At 41.2% G+C, this 22,157-nt stretch overlaps 1 protein-coding gene across 2 annotated transcripts in view; it reads right to left on the reverse strand.

Annotated features, from left to right (window-relative positions):
• Positions 1–22,157, reverse strand: part of PTPRB (protein tyrosine phosphatase receptor type B) — a 60,727-nt gene that overhangs the window by 6,898 nt on the left and 31,672 nt on the right. For both annotated transcript variants that reach the window (XM_072344512.1, XM_072344521.1), the window contains 22 exons: positions 20,651–20,914; positions 19,430–19,693; positions 18,214–18,477; positions 17,201–17,464; positions 16,174–16,443; positions 15,287–15,550; positions 14,183–14,446; positions 13,445–13,726; positions 11,994–12,272; positions 10,921–11,070; positions 9,667–9,910; positions 8,911–9,017; positions 8,282–8,381; positions 7,016–7,099; positions 6,882–6,899; positions 6,706–6,787; positions 6,333–6,423; positions 5,555–5,631; positions 4,606–4,740; positions 2,638–2,760; positions 2,249–2,412; positions 1,415–1,550 (listed from right to left, as the gene is read on the reverse strand). In XM_072344512.1, coding sequence (XP_072200613.1) covers positions 1,415–1,550; positions 2,249–2,412; positions 2,638–2,760; positions 4,606–4,740; positions 5,555–5,631; positions 6,333–6,423; positions 6,706–6,787; positions 6,882–6,899; positions 7,016–7,099; positions 8,282–8,381; positions 8,911–9,017; positions 9,667–9,910; positions 10,921–11,070; positions 11,994–12,272; positions 13,445–13,726; positions 14,183–14,446; positions 15,287–15,550; positions 16,174–16,443; positions 17,201–17,464; positions 18,214–18,477; positions 19,430–19,693; positions 20,651–20,914 — 3,926 coding nt within the window. The remainder of the gene's footprint in view (positions 1–1,414; positions 1,551–2,248; positions 2,413–2,637; positions 2,761–4,605; positions 4,741–5,554; positions 5,632–6,332; positions 6,424–6,705; positions 6,788–6,881; positions 6,900–7,015; positions 7,100–8,281; positions 8,382–8,910; positions 9,018–9,666; positions 9,911–10,920; positions 11,071–11,993; positions 12,273–13,444; positions 13,727–14,182; positions 14,447–15,286; positions 15,551–16,173; positions 16,444–17,200; positions 17,465–18,213; positions 18,478–19,429; positions 19,694–20,650; positions 20,915–22,157) is intronic.

The raw sequence follows: 22,157 nt of genomic DNA on the forward strand, positions 1-22,157 counted from the left end.
TGCCCAAAAAGTAGGCATACATCTTTATATATCATAGAATGATTTGCATTGCAATGGACCTTCAAATAGTAGTACCTTTAAGTAGTAGATCTTTAAGTAGTTCCAACCCCCTGCTATAGGCAGGGACACCTCTCTCTAGACCAGGTTGCTCACAGCTCCATCCAGCCTGGCCTTAAGTGCTTCCAGGGAGGGGCATCCACAGCCTCACTGGGCAGCCTGTTCAGTGTCTCACCACCCTCACAGTAAAGAATTTCTCCCTGATATCTAGTCTAAATCTGATCTCTTTCAGTTTAAAGCCACTTCCCCTCGCCTTTTTGCTACCCACCCTTCTTACTCTACCTCAAAGACATAATTTCTCAATAAGCATGTGTTTCCTCTCCCACATCTTCAATCTACTTTTTTTCCCCACAAGAAATGTAGCTATCTCTCTGTGCATTTTTCTCGGTGTTTTGGCTCCTGGAAAGTGTGCATCTGCTTTGCTGATTATGGCTGGTGGCAACATAGGGGAAATAGATTCACCTCTGAGGATGCCAAGCTCAGACTGAGAAGCTGTCTCCCTTCAAAGAGAAGGTGTTCTGTCATTTAAACAATTCCAGGAAATCTCTCCTTTACATTCCCAGTGGTGCCTCTATGCTTGTGTGACTTTTGTATCTATCAGGAAGCTCAGCCACTGATATACTTGTTCCCAAATTGCAAGAAAGAGCTCCATTAGTACCGAGCTACAGGCAGACCCATCAAACACATTCTGATTGCTCTATTAACAGTTCAGACAAAACCTAAAGACTGCCTTCACAACTCTCCTTCATTAAGTCAGCTCCTAAGTGGTTAGCTGCTATTAATGTAAAGTGATTCTCTTGCATTTTTAAAAGCACAGAAAGGAATCCCAAACACTTTTCCTGCACTTGTAGAATATATGTACTTCCTTTTGCGCGGTATGTTAGGAGTCTGATCAATTTTTCCAGTACCATTAATGAAAATGGACAAAGCAGCTCAATAAAAAGCACACTTCAAAGCCACAAGGTCACAGTGCCTAGAGTTTTAAAATTATATACACCTAATTTTTCCATTCTGCATTCTTTTTCCCCATTACATCTTCCTATCTTACATTTATCTTCTCACCCCATACCCAAAGGAGTTCTCTCTGTTCAGAGCTCATTTACTGCACACTGTAATAACAACGTGCAGTTAGGTGTCTGCTGCATTACACTGATGGGGTCATACTGGTACAGTGCTAAGGGACTACAGGAAGCATTGCTACCTCTTGCTGGGGCCTGTGCCTACTTTATGAGTCAATGGAAATAACCCTGAACTAGAGATTCTACATGTTTCTAACAAGTACTTCACAATGGAGTAACTGTGAAGTGCTTTAATAATGCAGCTGGTGTTGGTGTATTGTAGGCTATCCAAAACTTACCTCTGTTTGAACCATGTGAACCCGGTGAAGCCTTAGATCGTGTACTGCTGCATAAATGTCAACGGTGTCCTTTGAATCCAGTTGCTGCAGAAGTCGGTCCAGTGCAATGAATGTGCCAGTCCTGCCAACACCAGCACTGAAAAAGAAAGCAACCCAGAAGATTTAAATGGAGATGGATCAACACACGAAGTACTTTCATACAGCTCAGATTTCCAGAATGAGAACCTCCTGGTCAACTGGCATCTCTGGGACTTTAAAGATCATCTAGTTCTACCTTCCCTGCTTTGGGCAGCGACACCTTCCATAGACTGGGCTGCCCTAAGCCCCATCCAACCTGGCCTTGAATGATTCCAGAGATGGAGAATTCACAACTTCTCTGGACAACCTGTTTCAGTGTGTCACCATCCTCATTATGAAGAAATGAGAGGATGAGAGGAAAAGAGGAAGGGAAGGATCTGTCAGTTGTTCTCAACACCTGTATGTAGCCAGACTCGTCCTTGGGTATACTTCCTGCTCAGAACATGTTCTTGTGATCCAGATGTTGGGCCACAACCAGCAGCACACAGACAATTTAAGAATGCATAAAGCTTAAGAGCAATTGCAGCTGCTGAAACTTCAAAGTGCTCTCCAGTGGATCCCAAAATACACAATAGTTTCTGGGGCTTCTCCAGGACAAGATTGTGAGTGATTTTATGTGCCTTGGGAACGCTGTTTAGAGGTACTTGGGAATCTACGCCCATTGATCACCTCTCAGGTTGTGTGACTGAATACTTGGGATCTTCCCAACGGTACGCATAAAGGCTCTGTACTGCTGACTTCTGCAGCTGCACATACCTGCAGTGCACAACAGTTGGTCCCGTGTCTGGGGTCCTGTTGATATAATCCCTTACAGTTCTGACAAACTGGATGAGGGACTGGGTGGTCTCTGGCACTCCGTGATCAGGCCACACAGTGTAGTGGAAGTGACGAATGAGCCTCGTTGAGTCAAGCTGCTCCTCCTGTTGAGGTACAAAGGTGTGGGTCATCAGAACAGTCAAGAGATGAGGACATGCACATACAGCCTCCAAGCAATTTCAGAATGCTACAGCTACTACCAGAGATGAGCTGGACATGATGTGGCTGCGCTACAGTGGAAGAAACCTTCCTAATTTAGCCTTGCATTTTTATTTTTTTAAAGTCAGTTAATAATATAAAAAGGAAAAAAAAGACGAATGGAAACATACACTGCAGATTTTAAACTCTCGTATTGTCCATTCTGGGAGCACCGATTCAGACAGCATCTCAACTATCAGGTCTCCATAGTACAAGGAATCCTGGTCAAGGGGCCAGTAGTGATCGCACTTTACCTGCAGGGACATGGAAGAAAGATTGATTCATTGTCATTGACAGCTGGAAACAAGGCTTTAATACAGCACTGGCAGGAGGAGGCTTCACAGTATCACAGTATCACAGTATCGTGCGAGTTGGAAGGGACCTTAGAGATCATCGAGTCCAACTCCCGGGATTTGAGCCTTCTGTGTAGCAGAGCGGCACTTCTACCACTGCGCCACCGGGGCACACTACTTCAGACCTCCTATGCTTAAGGATGAAGGAAGAATCATCTAGGTTGGAAAAGACCTTGAAAAATCACCAAATCCAAGCATTAACCTGACCTACCAAGTTCCACCATGTCCCTTAATGCCACGTCCACGCGTCTCTAAATTATCCCCAGGAATGGGGACTCCATTACTTCCCTGGCAGCCCATTTCAATACTTGACCATCCTCTCCATGAATAAATGTTTAATAACACTCAATTTAAACCTTCTCTGACACAATTTGAGACATTTTCCATATCTAATAACTTGTCACCTAAAAAGGAGACTGACAGCATCCTTGCTGCAGCCACCCTTCAGGTAGGTGTAGACAGTGGTGAGGTCTCTCTTCAGTCTCCAGACTCCAGTTCCCTCAGCTGCTCCTCATATGACTTGTTTTCTAGCCTCTTCACCAGCTTCACTGTTCTCTGCATATGCTCAGGAAATTCAGTGTCATTCTTGCAGTGAGGAGCCCAAACCCAAACACAGTACTTGAAATGAGGTCTCACCAGTGCCACGTATAAGAAAACAATTACTTCCCAGTCCTGCTGGCCACACAATTACTGATGCAGGCCAGGATGCCATTGGCTGCCTTGGCCACTTGGGTACACTGCTGGCTCATGTTCAGCTGGCTGTTAGGCAGCAGTGTTAAATGCTGTACAATTGGACTTGGTCCTCTGACCCAGCCTATCCTACCCTCCCAGGCAGATCAACAGTGCTGCCTAGCCTGGACTTGTCCATAAACTTACTAAGGATGCACTTGATTCCTTCAATCCAGATCATTAATAAAAAATGTTAAACGAAAACTGGTGCCAGTTCTGAGCCCTAGGTATGATTCCATTAATCAGGTCTCTAAATAGGTCAAAGTCTGCCCTCTGGAAATCCAAAGCAGTAGTTCTGCTAACAGCATTCCTTACTTCTAAAAGGATCAAAAACTCTTATCACTTCATGATCACTGTGCCCAAGGCATCCTCCAACAACCATATAATCCGCAAGCCCTTCCCTGTATGCAAACCCCAGCAGGGCATTTCGCCCAGCTAACTCCCTCACCACCTGTGTCAGGAGGTTATCCTCCACACACTTTAGGAATCTCATAGGATGTTTCATCTTTACTGCATTGTATTTCCAGTAGACATCTGGGAAATGGAAGCTCTCCATGAGTATACAAAAGGCAGCTCTAGCAGCAATGGAATTAAGAGACCAACATTCCCTCCTGCCTTGTCAGCTCAACAGACCGGAACTGGGATGGGAAAGAACTTGGATGAGTCAAAAAGGGGGAGTTCTTGTCACCAGTGTTTGTGATGGGGGAACAGGAAGTGCTTCACTAATGTCTTTTTCTGGATGCCACAGTATTTTCTGAGACAACTCTTCCCAGAGCTCTGCACAGATGAGAACTAGGCCTCCAGCATATGCCTCCCTGCCTCCTTCTGAGATGTGACAGTGGGGTCCCCATTCATCTCTTACTGTGTATACCTTGAGTGGGACCTTTGGCATCAGCGTGATGCAAATAATAAGCATAGACATTTAGTAAATATTAAAGCATTGATAATGACATTATAAACTAAATTTAAAAAAAACAATAATTAAGTCCTTATTGATAAAGAAAAGTCACTGCTCACCCGGCCCTTCTCAACACACTGGGTTACCATGACAATATTGTGCACATTTTGTTCCCATGCCATCTTCCAGAACTCATCTTTAGTGCCAGGCAAAGGGCCCTGAGTTGCTATGTATTCCCTGCGAAAATTATTGCCCTGCAAGAAAAGAAAACTTTATTAGTTTCCATAAAGGCAGAAAAAAAGATCTTCTAGCAACTGAACAAGCCACAGGGTTACAGCCAGGGCTCTGCAGCAATGATGCCCTTGCTGGGACAACAGCTTTGAAGGCTGAATTATTGCCTTGGACTGCAAAGCAGAAGGCTGGTGGGATCAGAGAGAAGGAGGGGACTGCAGAATTGTATGTAGATACTATTCCTTTTGTGACAGTCAAAGCTTTGCATTGCCAAATTGTGTCCAGCACAGTATCAAGCAATTTTTGGAACTAGCAGGAATCTTTGTTTCATTTCTGATGCTTTTAATAAATTAGCTGAGTTCTAGCTCGAAATTTATATTGTTAAGCTACTGCTATTATCAATCAACTCTCTAGTAAATGGCATTATTGTAACCTCGGCCAGTTTCAGCATCTAACAAGGTGCCAGCACTGTCAGGATGAGCTGCAGCTTCACACTGAGGATGCCACCTGCAGTGATAGCTACAGTTGTTGTGGACAGTGTATAAAATCAGTGACCTTTGAAAATGTGTCCTTGGCCAATTAGACCTGCTATCTTACATAACTATAGGAATCTAAGAAAGTGTCCTTGAGTGCTGGCTGAATCACTCAGAGCTAACTTAATGGCAGTCAGACAGAGCCTTTTAGCACACCCACAAAATAAGTTCTCAGACTTCCAGCTAAGATGAATAAATGAAGGGGAAAGGGAGGCCTTAAGCCTCCAGCTGCATATTCAGTTTTAGATGAAGGGCAAATAACCACTAAGGAAGGACTGTAAAATAACATCCTTGAATCACTTACTGGTATATAGCTTGCATTAATGTAGTCTGAGCAAGGGTCATCATCCACATTGGAAAGCTTCACTCTTGATGTATCATCTAGGAAGAAATTGAATACAAGATGCTTACGGCTGGGTTTTGATTTTCAGTCCCTCTCCCATTTAAAGAAGTGCATTTGTGAAAGGACTGGTGAGATTACTACAGGGATTTTATATGGATGGCTAATTTAGAGGAATAACTGTTTATATCTTTACTGCCTCTTTCATCCAGGAGGGCTCCTCCTCCATGCACAGAATCTGTTACCTCCAAAACTGCTCGACAGAATACTAAAGGGGGCAACTTTCAGTAACAGGTCCTGCCCCAAAAGAACATCTCATGTATATGTACCACAATCCAGAACCACACTGGCTCTACACTGCGTAGCAGGTTTGCTGACCTCTGACGAAGAAACAGAGTCAACATGGCTGTCAGCATTGAAAGGATGATATCCCCTATATATACAACTTCAGTGTTATTTCTTCTATCCTTGTTATTAGCAGTTACTGAATGCTTGTAAAAGCTTGAGCTTTTTCTCTCTAGACATAGCACTAGTCACTACATCTCTAGTGCAAAATGGAATTACTAGTGTGTGAAGCCATTTGAGGCCAAATATCATATGCCTCTAAGCACTAAGACCTAAGCTGGCAGAGGGATTTCAACTCTGACAGAAACGAGAGAAAGGATTGGCTGCACTCTCTTTTTCACTAGGCTTGCTGAAAAAAAGTGAAAAGTAGTTGGTGTGATGTAAAACTAAAACTCACAAGGCAATATATTATTGTATCGATTTTTCCCTCTGTTCTCTGGCAGAAGTGCTATGTCACATGTCTGGTTTCGACCCACATCTTTTAAGTCCTGCAAAAAATTAGAAGTAAAATGTCAGTTGAAAATAATTAAAGGATGTGACACAGGGGGACAAGATACTTATCAGCCCCCAGAGGCCATGGATAGGGAAAGGCAGATGCCATGCCAAATGAAGAGCTGGTATTATGACAAGTGGAGTTCAGGCAAAACTCTGAAACTTACTTTGGTTTGTGTGAGACAAACAAAAATACATCTTTCAAATGCACAAACCCATTGATTCAACCAACTTGTGCCTTCATAAAGTAAGGTCCTTTGTCTAGATTTGGTTCCTACCTCATATTCCTTGGACAGGAGGTAGTTGGAGTCTGCTTGGAGTTTGGTGAAGTGTGCTTCAAAATGACCGACTTTGATCGGACTGAAATATTCAACAGGAGGGAGAAAATCAGACGATGAATCACAGTCATAATTTATTCAACTATCTTTTTTAAGTGTTATTTTTTCCTTTTTACCTGGAAGTTTTCCGGTTCCTAGAAATAATATTAAAAGAAAAAGAAACACTTTATCAGTGAGCGACAAAATTGGGCTGCTCATTCATGATGCCATGTTAAAATATTGCTCTCAGAAACAAAACTTCTGATGTTACCCTTTTTGTCCCAAGTTCAGATGGACTGCCAGTGGTTTGTCCCTGCGAATGCTCAGCCTTGCTGTAGGTCTCTCATGGCCATCACTGGAACAAGAAATAAGATATTTTCACTTCTGTTTTACTGTTACAGCGCAGTACTGCTAAGAGCTGCCAACAGTATGACGTAAAGTAGTGAGATGGAAGAAAGGAACTTTTAAGTCTGTTCTGATTTGTGGCTCTAACCATGTGGCATTGCTCTTAGCTCTGGCATGGTTTTCTTAAATTCTAGTGATGTGGGCTGCATGCACAAGCACAGGTTGTAGGACCTGGTTCCTCATCTGAAATGGCCCCAGTACAGACTATCATTAAGGAGAGCATCTGTATGGGAAACTGGTAATCACAGCCTGACCCTCTGATTAATCAGCTGAGGCAAATGTCGGTCCGCCACGGGAGCACAGGTGAGGGCAATTCAGCTGTGCTCCCAGAAGGGGTGGAGCTTGACTCCACCTCTCCTAGACTTCATTTAAGGGCTGACCACCACTAAGGCAGCATCTCTTTGAGACTGCTCCTCTGTGGAGATTGGATAGCCAGCCTCAGCATTTTACGGCCAGACTGAAGGCATCCATGTTGGTGAGTTTTTCCTATAGATAACCTTTTGGATATCTATCACCATCCTTCTTGTATTATTCCACCTTACAGCATTCTATTTCCTACCAGTAATGTTGCATTTGGTCATGCAAAATGGTTTCAACAGATAAAGCATTTTTCAAAGTTGGGTCAATATTTTGCTTTTTAAAAATATATTCAAAATTTGCTATTTAAAATTCATCTCTGAAGTGAAATACACAACTATAATCAACAGGAAGCTGAAAAGCTTGAACTAATGTTATGGACACGGGAGTAGTGTCACACTAAAATTCCATGATGTTTTTGAACTGAAATAACAAAGTCTAAATGAGCAGTTCCAAGAACTTCCCATATTAAATGGTTATGAAAATGATTAGAAACATTTTTTTTACACAAGATACTGAGTTTGCATGTTAAGCCATTTCATTCAGAAACATTCAGACTCCTACTGAAAACAAGAAGTTGCAGGGATCCTTTATGAGATGATTCTTACTAACATCAGTGGATATTTCAATCTCCTATCAAGAATATATTCAGCTCTCAATATTTGAGTCATTTGTTCTATAGTTAGTATGTATAGATATTATTTTACTGCATTTCTTATATTAAAATAGTTTGACTTGATATCATAACAGAGGATGACAAAAGGACTCTACTTACCTAACTTTCTGTCTGCAGACAAACAAAGCAGTAACAGCCACTACCATCACAATGAGAAACAAACCAGCACTCACACCTTCAATAACTCCAAAGAGAGGCTCTAGAAACAAAACAGTGTATTTACACATTTTGAAGAAAAGACATGAAGAATCAAAAAATCACCAATGCCCAGAGACTACTATTACTACTATTAGCTAGAGGAAATGGTTAAATTAAATGAAATTCAAAGTGTCTAAACAACTAAACTAGGCTTTGGTTTTCTGTCCTAATTTTTTCTAAATGTTATGGAAAACTTTTTACTCCCAACCACAGTAAAAGAACATACAGCTCCATCATCTAGGAATTTGGCTTTCTGGTACTTCAAAGCTTTCTTGATGACAGCATTGCTGAGCATTCACCCTTATCTCTGCTGTCAGCAGCTCTGTCAAGCAGACCTTTTAATTTTCAATTCATGGCCTATTCATGGCAAATAAGGGCCATGGATAAGCCATGGCTTCCACCTTATTTCAAAGCAGACTTCAGGACACTGCATGACAAATCCTTGCCAAACAGTTCTGGATACCAGAGTGTTTTGAGTTGCAATGTATAATCACGTTCTACAATGACTGAAAAGCAAGCTTGAAACTAACCTGCCTCTGTAGTGATTGGTAACGAGAAGAAGGTGTCTGCAAAGAGTGGTTGAGGAAGTTCCTTTGGGTCTTCACTGAAGAGCTGGGTAAAAGCCCGTATACTGATCCTAAAAAAAAAACAACAAACCAGTTCAGTTTACACTTACTAGTTAAGTTTATCAGATGTTCAGAGTCAACCATAGAAAAGTAGGAAAAGTAGGGTGATGTAAACCCCAACCCAGCTACTGCAGATGGAAGTACCATGTGAAGTCAGAAACAGGACTTTTGCACACTCTTGGTCTTGGCAGTAGTGCTCTTCTATATCCTACAGCTAACCCAGTCTTAGCTCTGGAGGCTCTGGATTGTGCCATGGATTACAACAACCTGCACAATTTTCTACCTTGTCCCAAAGGACTTGTGTGAGTATGTAGTGACAAATAAACTCTGTGCAGCGTTCTTGCCTTCTCTTGTTATGTAATCTTCTGATTTAGATTACTTAGTGTTTCTAAAGAGGGATTTACTAACTATAGGAAAGGTCTTAACCAAAAGGAAATAAACAAACATACTATACATAAGTAGTGGTCTCATTCCCATGCTAATGAAAGTACGGTTTATATCTATGGAATGGGGCATGGACAGAGCTTCTATAGATTATGTTGTGAAACATAAGGAACATTATATGACACCAGTTATTAATCTCCAGAAGCTCAAGTGTGTCAGACACTCAGCACTGTGCCTAATAATGTGACAGAGCAAAATTACCAACATAAATCTCACCTATAAGCAGTCCGAGGCTTCAAGGGTCCATCGCAGAATTTTTGCTGATCTGGATCACACTTTCCTCCCAGATTTTCCATTTCTCCTCCAAGCTTAATGTCAAAGCTTTTATAGTCACTGTCAGGGTTTTCAGCACATCTACTGGCAAAATAATTTGTCTGGTAGATGCGGATGGAGTCATTGTGTTTGTACTCCAGGTAGGAAGGTAATGGGTGTTGCTCATCGGGTTTTGGTCCTTCACTGCCTAAATCATGTGTAGAGAAAGAGAGAAGGTTTGCATATCACAGTCATTAATGCAAGGCAATATTAGAAATTTAAGGTGTTGATGGACCAAATTCTTATTATCCAACTTTGGAGGCTCTCCTGGAGGGAAGGCAAGTTAAAAAATATCCCACAAATTGACAAGAGTGGTCTACTGTATGCAGAGCAAAAATACATAGGAAATGACAGGAGTCTGCTGAAAGAAAACTTGCAATAGCATGCAGAAGACTTGAGTAGGCCAAAGCCTGGCAATAAGTAGTCAGTCCCTTTCAATGATAGCTCTATAAACTGCTCAAGCATGACCAAGTAGATAGTGGAAATATTTCCTTTTTTTTTTTTTTTTTTTTTTTTTTTAACCCAAGGGCTGATATTATAATCATAGAATGGACAGAGATCTTAAGAAACTTTATCAAGAATCATAAAATACCAGCATACCGATACATGAAGCTGCTTCTAAAGCCTGTATTAACTGTCAAGACATCAATCTGCACTGTCACATATAGGTCAACTACAGAAGAGGAGGTTTACGTACATACTGCAAGGACAATTTCTGCTCTGTTCTGTATGTCAAGTTATATTCTTCAGTAAGCAAACTTGGACTGTGTTACTTTTTCCTTCTCTGCATGTTTTACTGGGGTTTTCCAAGAGCTGTCTTAGTGTTCCTTGCATAGCAAGGCAGATTATTCTATGTCCACTCTCAATGGCATCTGTCATCCAACATAAGTCTTCTGCTGTAGAAACTTTCTCATCTTATATGAGAGCATCTCCTAGAGCACAGAACCTAACTAGCTACCACTTCTGACTAGGCTCTGCAGATGCTACTAGCCTTCTGAGAGGAGGACTGAATGCTTAAAATCCCAGACAAAGGAGCCATGAACTCTCAGTGAAACTCAGCAACTATATAAGAAATTACTTTGCTGTGTAGCGATAGGGGTGTACATCTGAATGTAAATCATACAGGCTATAGAGAGAATGGTACTAAATAATACTTACCATCAGCCTCTCTGACAACCACAGTAAAGTACTTCACAGCTCCATTAGTATCGCTAAACCAGCTGCAGTTAAAAGTAAAGTTAATGGAGGATTTGGTAATCAGCACCTCTTTCTTGTTTACTCGTATGTCTGGAGGTGGCTGGGGGGGACCTGAGAAATGAAACAAAAAGAGTAAAGAAAAAACAAGGAAAAGTGTCATCTATGTATTTGCTGTGAGCTATACCTAGCAAAGGAAATGCAATTCCTAATAAAGTTCAGATGACTGGACCCAAGCTTCCGTTCTATTCTTTTGCAGTCAAGAAAATGTCTTCACCTCCTACAGGGAAACTGCCAAAGGATGAAACAAGCCAATGGTGAGTCAACTGTAATCACAGTGGCAGCTCCTCAGTAGGAATTCCTGCAGAAACCCACTTGAAAATGCATTAAAGTCTTGCTAAATCTATGAAATCAGATTCTGCAGCTGTTGAAGATGACACAAGTTTAAACCAGGTATATGGAAGCCCGTCAGCCCACTCACTACAGGAAGTTACCTATTTTAAGCAACTAAATTTCTGTTTCCCTTTCCAAATGAACAGCATTGAGTCAGACACAGCATTTAACTGCAGAATACCATTTTGCAGACTGATTGCAGAATTTCTTCAGGAAACATTCTTTGTATGATAGAAAACTATACCTTAAATAGTGGCACAGCAGAACTAAACTGCAAAGCAAAGTAGCGGGGATTTTAAAGGTCTACACTGTGGAATCACCTAAAAATCTGTTCCACTGCAATTGGATTGCACGTACAGAAAAAACACTTCAAACACATAAGCAGGTGGCTGAACTTCAAAAGGTTTCAGACAGGAAAAAGAATCAAAAATTCACATGTTTTTATGGTGCTTAGTTAAGCCTCTTAAGCCTATAAAGCCAGGCTGTAATTTTTAGTAAGAGCTGTGTTTCCTTGGGGTAGAGCTAAGAGTTCTAACTAAGAGTTCCATGCACCGGCCATCGTGGAGTTCAACTTCTAACCAACACAAGCAGTGTCTCATTGCTGCTCACTGCCTCCTCTCACAGCAATTCAGCATTCCACTTACGGTCGATCATTGTGATGGTGCTGTCTTCAACTACTTCACTTGTCATGTCTGCAGAATGCACCTTGATGGACACTAGGTAGCGCTTGTGGGGAACAAGGGTCATTATATTGAGCAGAGTTCTGTCTTTTTCTATCCTTTTAGAAAATTCCACTTCCCGAGTGTCCAGTTTTTTGCACTCAACGCTATATCCATCAAAGTCAGAATCAGGAGGAGTCCAGGAACATGCAATGGCAGTAGAAGTCTGGGGCCGACAATGAAGGCTTTGAATCTTATCCGGTTCTACAGAAATGTGGAGAAAATTAAAATCAGTGAGAAAAGGGACAGGTATCAAACACTCACCCCATGGCTTGGATGGCATCCCTAGATTCAACATCAACCACATAATCAGAGCAGGAGCCAGAATTCGTCTCTCCCACAGATGTGCACTTCCTGATTATTAGGGAAGGCAGCCTAACCCATTTCAGCCATGTGAAACTGGAGCTAGTGGCATTGGCCTCAGCAGATTTATGAAGCTCCATTAATTTAAACTTCAACAAGCAATTCTGTTTCTTTTCACTGTTAAGAGAAACACTGCAAAGCAATGGATTTCTAGTACCATGTTGCAATTCACTGGGAGGTTACACCTGACTAAGAGGATCGGTCAGTACTGATTTTATGACTGATGTGGTTGGCTGGATAGGATGCAGTGTATCCTTATTACTAAAGCATACCAGAGAAGTATGCTTTGTCCATGTAATACTGGATTATCATAGAACATAACATGTAGCAAAAATGGGATTTCACCTACAGATGGTGGGCACCTACCCACATTTAAGCAAATACAGGTGAAAACTATGTTGTCATTTTTAATTACTACAGTGAATTTAGTCTAAAGAGCTATTCAGCTTAGTAGAAGTTGGTGTGACATGTAACCTCATATGACATAAAAGCTTCCAAGGCTGCTATTTTTACAATTCTAGGTCACTTCTACAAATGAGTCTACTACTAACAGTGGTTTCTAAAGACAGCTGGAGTTGATGAAGATCCACAAGCACCAACTGCCAGAAATGCAGAACAATGAAACACTCTGCTTCCAGTTTTAAATATAGTACAGCAGGGTTCCATTCATCCTCCCTCTCTGATTGTTCAGAAACTGATGATTTCAATGTTCTGCTACTTCAGAGAAGTTTAGTTATTCAGCCTTATTTTATCCCTGAAACCGATTGATTCAGACTCTGCAACCAAACAGCTCCGCTCTGGATGTGACGTTTGCAAATGCACGCCTGTTTTCAATCTTTAAACACTTGACCTTGCACACAGCAAGGGCTTATTTTAGAGTTCAGCAGAATTCATCGCCAGTCACTCATGAATTTATTAATGGAAATTACTGACTGTGAAAGTAACTAGTAAGATTTAACAGCTTTGCAACTTCTCCAGCTGAGCGTTAGGGTGCAATGGATATAATTACTTACTGGTTCTCACACTCTCAGACTGTGACTGACTGTATGTCTTCCAGCTGTCACCACTGACCGTTCTGACACTGAACTTATAGAGCCTTCCAGGTCGCAGGCCATAGATGATGCGTACTTTTGATTTGCTGCTGCTGTAGGGATTGAATACTGTGAGGGGATCCTTTGGGAGCCACTGCAACTCGAAATCATCATAGTCTGTCCAGTCTGGAGGACCCAGCCATGTGATTGACAGAGAAGTGTTTGCAACATCAGCGAACGACACAGCGTTAGGAGGGCTGGGTGCTAAACAAAAATAAAATAAAGAGTCAGATTCTAACCAAACTTTTACGCAAGACAAAGAGGATGAAACACCTCTTATTATCTTCACGCATCACAAAATGGTTGATGTTATCCTGTGTACACAGCCAGTTGCTGCAACTGTGATGATGTTCTGACCTTCCAGAACCATCACGTTTTCCTAAGACTTTAAAAGAAATAACTGCTCTAGGTGGCAATGCTTGAGCAAGATGGTTGGACCACCAGGAATCCCTTCCAACATAAACCACCTTGTGATTCTGTGAAAAACAGTGCTGAACAAAATCACAGGTTTAGTACCCTCACAGATATCCTTTATCTTTTAGATCTTTAGTAACACTTATAACAAATAATTCCTCTGAAAATGGCTGTTGCGTAGTTGTGAAATGACATGAATCCTGACAGATATGACTAATGAAAATTTTCAGAGCTTTTGGGTCTTACCTGTTCTTCCTTCAGCATTTGCTGTATTGATCAGGTCACCACTGTGAGTCACCACAACCAGAGTGTACTTTCTGCCAGGAACCAGCTCCTGGAATTGCAACTCTTTCAGGTCTTTCCCTTGCAATGACTCTTTTTGTGTCCCATTTGGGTTGTAAAGATTGAACTCATAAAAGTCAACATCTCCTGCTGCTGGACCCCAGGTGAACCACAGACTGTCTGTCATGTTTCTGTTAGATGCCTTGAGACCAACAACCGGAGCTGGTGCTGAAAAAAGGGGATGGATATTACTTTTCAGAGAGCATCCTTGTGGAGGAGAAGCAACAAGGCAAAACAGACCTTATCCTTAGATACAGATACAATGGTTTCACATAATGACAGCCATGTAGCAATCTAGACAGACACCACAGTTGGCCAAAACCCTAGGAAGCATCAGAAGTATATCTCAACAGTTTGCTTTCTTATTTGGATCTTCCATTGTCCCAAAAAAGGGTGGAAATGTTCTTAACAGATGGTTTTGCAGATGTTAAGCAGCTTTCTCCTAGTTAGTATTCATCCGGAAGCATCAGATTCTGAGGCAGCTGAAGAAAGCCTGCTGCTGTTCAGAAGCAGTGGTACACAGATATTACTATACAGTGGCTCAGAGGATAAAGAAAGGTTTCACAGAAGTCAGGTCTACTATAGCTGCTTAGGAAATTGCTTCCCAAGTGTTACTGAGCAAATGTGGAGCTGCAGCCACAACTTCCCATGGGGAACAAGTTTTATTTCTCTGGTAGACTGTCTACTCTACTAATCCTACGTTCTTTGTATTTTTGCCTTTCTCACAGACCAGAGTTGCTTTTTGGGTAGAAGACAGATATTTTCCTTTAAACACACATCACACACTGCAATACCCATCTCCTGACCTCAGAACCCCGTGACTACTGTGCAGATAATACACTTTTCTGCTTCCTTTTGTAAACAAACTGCTTAGAATTTTTCCTCTTATCTGTCTAGTGCTACTCATATGTAAGGAAATATAGGTACTTCTAACAGTTGCAATAATCTAGCATGAGCATCACTCTCATGAGCACCACACTGGAGATGGATTTTCTTAGATGTCCTTACCTGTTCTCCCAAAGACAGATGACTCATTAGTGAGGTCTCCGCTGTGGGTAACAATCACCATTCGATACATCCTGCCTTGCCGCAAGTTCTGGAACGAACACTGCTGAAGGTGCTGCTCTCCTGAAATCCTGTCATGAAGGGACTTGTCTGGGTTGTACAGGAAGATGTCGTATGAGTCAAGCTCCCCTTGTGAGGTGGTCCAGCTGAAGGACAACTGGTCAGTGGTATTCTCTGTGACCTTCAGATTTGTGACAGCTGCTGGAACTGAAAAGAAGGATAAATGCAAGAATAAGCATCAAGGTGTCTATCCACTAAGCTGAACCTTTAATAAAGTAACAGCTCGTGACTGTAATACATTTCAGTTAAGCCACAAGTAGCCAAATAATGTCAACAGCAACTTTCAAAAACAACTAAAGAGCATTTATGAAGTGCAGCTGAGTTTCTCCAAAACAGTGTTTGGATTTCCCACTCTGGCCTGTGCTCACACAGAACTATCCTTTAATTTCTACAAGAAGTTTTACTAGAATAAAGACTGCAAGGCTTGGCTCAAAGTTTAAAGATGCATATTCACATCAAAACCTGTGCTAAGAGCCTTGACACTGAGTGGGAAACCTTATAACAATCAAGAATTCAGGTCATTCCATAACGGACAGACTGAGGGAGGTACTTCACTGTTTGGTACAGTTTTCTTACTATGAAACTATGGCCACCTTATTATGCAAACAAATTTCAGATACACATATGAAGCATATAATAGGAAAAATGGTGCATAAGAAGCTGGAGGTGCTCTTAGCAAAAGATTTTCAGTATCAAGATACACAGCTGATTCGTGTATTCAATAATATCATACTGAGGGAACTATAACTAAACTGCAATATTATTATTACCTGTTCGCCCAACAGTTTCTGCTCGTTTACTGAAGAGTCCACCACTGACTGTCAAAATATGTATCTTGTACTTCTTGCCAGGTAACAAATCTTCAAATTTGTGCTGTTTGGCAGTAGCTGGCTCTGATTTGTTGCTCAGGAGGACTCCTTGCTCATTCAAGAGCAGAATGTCGTATCTTTCAGCTACACCAGGAGCTTTCTGCCAGGTTACTAACAAGGAATGACTGCTGTAAGCATGGTCAGCTAATAATTCCTGGACAGAGGCGGGAACTAGAAGCAACAATTAAAGGTGAACATTACCAAATGAAATATGGACCACACAGTATGCAATTCTGAGTAATTAATAGAGACTATCTTCATAAATTCATATGTTCATTCATGAGAAAAGAGATGGGTGTCTGTGCACATATTTGCGTAAATAAATAATTCCTAGACATAGATACAGCTACAGAACATCACACATATATGAGGTGGGCACAAAGAGAAAAATATACCCTTAAATTATCACGAAAAGAGGGAGATGGAGCATGAACAAAAACTGACTAGCCAAAATGGACAAGAAAGATATATGGAAAAGAACTGAAAAACAAAGAAGTGGTAAATTGGTTCAAAATAGTGGCAGAAAATAAGAAATGTGAACTAGCCACTGTTGCACAAAAGTTAAGGCCATGGCAAACATTTTGGTACATAACAGAGAAGGTGGATTTGAAACAAATTGTTCCACTGCTTTTGTGCCCGGACAAGCAGGCATCACATTGCTTTAGCAACCTTGACCAATGCTGGTACACAGTATTTGCAGTGAGTCTTGCAGATGCATGTACTGGATGGATACAGGCACCAGACCGGGTAGCGATGAAATTTGGTTCTTCCTACAAAGACACACTTCGGGTTATGAATCTGAATCCCACACACATTTACCAGGTAAAGCTACTCATTTAACAGTTCTCTATGGCATTAATGGAGTCACACTCAAGTAGCGTCTGGGAAGATGTAACACTACTTGCTGCTCATCTCAAAAGAAACTTACTTGTTCTCCCAAAAGCTGCTAAGCTGTTGTGTAAGGCACCGCTGTTCGATTGCACCACCACCCGGTACTGCTCCCCAGCTTCCAGATCATGAAACGTGTGCTCAGAGACATCTTTGGAGACACTCCTGGAATCAAGCTGATGGTTTTGCTGAAATACAGTCACTGTGTAGGAATCAACATCTCCACCTCCAGGTGTCCAACTCACTTTCAGACTGTCTGTCATACCATTAGGTGAAACATGAATGTTTCTCACTGCACTTGGAACTGAAAATAAATAAAGAAGAACACAGAGACACCTGCTCACCAAGTTCCTGGTTCATTCGAGTTTTTGAGTCCTATCTTTTTTTATAACCACAATAAACAAACGCTTCAGAGTACAATGAGCATTTACGAGTACAAGTAATTGCACTCATGGGTAAACACAAGTAAAGCTGAAAATATTTGTGTAGGACTGTGATGCTGCAGAACCATGTGTTTATAGCAATCATAAAGAAAACGTAAGTAGGTTAAAAAGAAAAAAAAAATAATGCTTTAATATTCCATTATATGGACAAGCTCCCTCTTTTTACAATGATACTTCACAGACATCCAGGGAAATCACAGCCCTTTATGTACATTTAATTAGTTAGCCATTTTGCAGTTAAAATCTCACCTACGCAATGTAGGCGGGTAAACAGAGTTGTAAAATGGCTTAACTGATTTAACTAGAGATACTAAGCAAACAACTGGCATGCAAGAGAATAGCAGAAACCCTAACACTGATATTTCAATACCCTTACTAAGCAGTAAATCAGATTATCCACCAACAATCAAATACTGCTGACTGTGACACCTGTTTATTAAGGGTAGCACAAGTTAGCTGATGCACTAGTGTGGCTTTCAGTGAGATCTCCCATGTTGATGACGTGTTACAGGAGCTCAAATAAGAGCATGGTTCAGCCTTGATTCCCTGTGCATCATTTTTCTGCTAGAAAAGTCCCAACACAAGTTCTAAACACCGCATTACTTCTTACTTGTCAGGCCTTCTATGAAAGTAGCACGTTGTGCATCTCCACTGATTGTCAAGACAAGAATTTTGTATAGACGTCCTGGAGTCAGAGCTGTGAACCAACACTCCTCGACGGTATTCCCAAGGAAAATGGGTGGGAAGATCTTCATGTCATTGTAGAGGAGCTGAATCTCGTATTTATCAACATCACCCTCAGCCTTTGACCAAGTTACCTGCAGATCTTCTGTGCTTCTGTTACTAAGAGTCAGTTCCTTCACTGACTCTGGCACTGAAGAGGTGAAATGAAAGGAAAACTTATCAGTACTTCTTAACGAATCATAACAAAGTATAGAAAACAGCTCAAGGCCACATTCCTGAGCTACAGCTGTTCATTCAGTTCCTTAGGAAAAGCAATGGATTGCACTTAGTTCAAAGGCTTTTTTGTGGTTTGCACCACATATAGACAGAAAGGTCCTACTTCAGCAAAGGGAGTCCACAATCTATCCTCTTTAAAACAAACTCACGAACAAATAATAATGGAGCTGGCACAGAGTTGGCCAGCAGAATCTGAGAAGCATCTTTATGTACAGCAAACGTGGTGCAAAGAGGCCTGCGCTAGTAGAGATCTAAAGCAAGCTCTTGATACAGCACTATGCTGTGCAGTTCCTGACTCCTGCCAGATGCAGGTCAGTTATTCTTGCCCAGCACTGCATCTGTGTTAATAAACTTGGTGCCTTAGAATGGCTCATCAGCTTACTTGTATCACTAGGTCAAGACAGTCAGGTTGCAACCAGATACCTACAGGCTCACAATCAGCCACCTTACCACTCATGCCCCATGCTATCCAACAACTCCAGTTCATTGGGTAACTTGGGAAGAGTGAGGTGTACCTTTCTCCTCTCATGTTACCATGACAAGAAAAATCCATGTCTTGTACATTTGGACCTAGCTCAAGCATAAGTCCTAAGCTGATGTGGAAATCTGAACAACCCTGCTTTTCAGTTTTCTGAGTTTCAAGATTTAGCTTTCCAAGTACACAGCACAGATCTGTTTTTCTCACATCTCACGTCTCTAACTTAAAAATCAGTCATCAACACTGCTTTCCGTCTTTAGAATGACACAAATTCAGAGAGTCACATTCAAGATTCCTGCTAGGTTAAAATCATACAAAAATTTTAAGAACAAGATATGGTAAATACAATTCTTAAGCATCTCAGGATGCTTCTGGGGTATTTACTTACTCGTTCTGCCAAAGACCCTCTCACTGGTTTCATATTTCCCACTTCTTGTGCTGACTGTGACACTGTACTGCCTCCCTGGGACCAGGTTAGTGAATACACATTCATTTTCATCCTTCGGGACACTTTTTGTTTGGATGAAATCATTGTTGTTCTTGATAATCACTTCATAACTATCGAAAGATCCAGAGGCATGTAGCCAAGACACCTTCAAATAGTCACTTCTGGCTGAATTGCTGACAGTAAGCCCTTGAACACCCGAAGGAACTGAAAAGAAAAAAAATTAAAGATGCAGCAAATAGTCACTTCTTTAAGTAAAAGGAGTTGCTGTAGTGGATTATATCCATGGTGATTACTAGACATTTCTGAGGAAGTCGCACAATGCCCACAACACGGATTAAAACAATCCCCTAACCTTCTAAAATGGTAACTGGACAGTTTCCAGTCTGGTTCCTATTGTATGTCAATGGTCTGCTTTTCCAGTTTTCAGTCCTTGTGAACAACTGTATCAGTTTTGCTTATAGCAATGAGTTCCACACACTGGCATTGAGTTTGCTTCTCCTCATTTACACAGCTGTCCCTTGGATTTTCACTTGTGTCGTGAGAAGACTAAAATATCACTTAGTGCACTAACTTAACAGTCTTTGTGATTTTAACACTTCTTACCACGCTTCCTTTATTCTACTGGCTTACAAGGTGTAAAGTCCCAATCTTAATCTTTGAGGAAGCTTTGAAAAGCTTTCCATCAGCACGGCCACCCTTCTCTGAAATTTCTCTATTCTGAGCATGCATTCTCAAAAACAACATGTAAGTATCATGGAATTTACTCATTTATGTGACACCTCACTAACATTTCAGTAGTTATCTCCTATTCCTTGCTTTCAGCAGCTGCATAACTTATATGGGAGATGCTCTGCAGGATATATTTCAGGAGTCATGTAGAGGGGTTAAGAGCAAGAAAATGCATTTGAGACATAACAGATAAGTGATTTCTGATCATTCACAAGAGCTGACATTCAGCTTCTATTCACACTAAGGTCATTCTGTATGACATAAAGCAGCAATAGGGACATAAGAATAAGACAGTCAGTAAAGTTGTAATTTTATGGTTTGATTCTCCAGCCCCTAATCATGCATCATAGTCTGGACAGATATTCATGTGTTACTAATAACGGCTATCCAATGTTCTTGTGGTAACTGGATTTTCTCAAAGGCTCTATTTACCTGTTCGTTCCTGGCCGAAGGAATGATTTTCATACTTCCCACTCTTTGTGGTTATCATCACGTTATAAAGTGTCCCAGGAGTAAGGCTGCTGAAAGAGCACTCACTGAGAGACTTGGAAATGGTGAGAGTCTGAATAATACGGTCATCGTGAGATAGTGTTACCAAGTAACTGTCTAAATCTCCAGAAGCCGGCAGCCAAGAAACACTGAGGTAGTCACTGCGACCTGAGTTATTTACTGTTACTCCAGTCACACTGGAAGGAACTGTGCAACAAAAAGGACAGAAAAAAAGCCCAGAAGGGCTTTAATTAGTCAATTCTTATTGTTAAGGATGCCTGGAACACAACCCTGCAAAATGAGCCACCTGGGAATCTGAGGACTAGGGAGCTCAGCACTGATTCCCTCTCACAAGCAGTCATTGCTGTTTTGAACACCATCCCAACAATTCTAAAATTCCACAAGATAAAATAACTTCTGAAACTGCCATTCATCACTAGCAGCAATAACCACCGATGCTCGTTTAGAGTATGAACATGTTCCATTTACAATGAGTTCTCTGACGCCTAGTGGCCAAAATATGAAAGCAATTTGTTGTTCAAGCAAGCAAGGTGAGCTCAAAGGCTCCATGCAGAAAAAACTTCCATCAGTTTCAGGTACAAAACTATTGAGAGTTATTACAGAGGCAGGCTAACACCGTATGTAACTGCCCTGTCTTCAGTGGATTTTGATATACTGAACTGACTTACCTCAGTAGAGGAGCTGGCTGTCAGCTATCATAGTTATTAGATTTCACAAAGTATGTATACATATTTTAAAGTCTTTCAGTGTTATTCTTCTCCAATGGTTTTTATTTTTCTTTTTACTTGAAAATAGTTGTCTTCAAGGAGAACACTGGAACAAACTGCAGAACGTTCTGCCTTTGCCAGCTTCACATAAAGGGTAAAACTGCACTGCATTGTCAACTTTTCCCTTCACTCATTATCCAAAGAACTGCTACTACATTTCACAGGTTATTAAGCTTACAGAATTCAATGCAATAGTAAAATCTATTCCATGCAGTGTAAGAGGGGCTCATAAACAGTACGTATCACTGGTGGACATTCTTTAATGTTAGAGGAAAAGATCAGGTCATGAAACTGAGATCCAAATTTCTCCCACCACCTTCAGGCATCTAATTATTCACATGCCACAGTAAGAAGCAATCACCCTATACTGCTACATGGTCAGTACAACAAGAAAGGCCCTTCCAAGGAGCAATTCACCCACCACAGCTGTACACCACAAGCATGGCATATTTTTGCTATGATACAGAATGGTCCTTCTATAGAGAGCTCCTACTGCAGGCGGAGCAGATAGCTCCGCAAAGTAATGTAACCTGAATCTCAATCCACAACATGTCTGAGCTTACACGCAGGAAGCACGCATTGAAACCCATGTATTTCTGAAGTCCCAGCCCAGTGGCTTAGATGCAAGACCATTCTCTTTAATAAATTTGCTTTCTAAGAAT

This window comes from Excalfactoria chinensis, chromosome 1, assembly GCF_039878825.1.
Source record: "Excalfactoria chinensis isolate bCotChi1 chromosome 1, bCotChi1.hap2, whole genome shotgun sequence".
NCBI lineage: Eukaryota > Metazoa > Chordata > Aves > Galliformes > Phasianidae > Excalfactoria > Excalfactoria chinensis.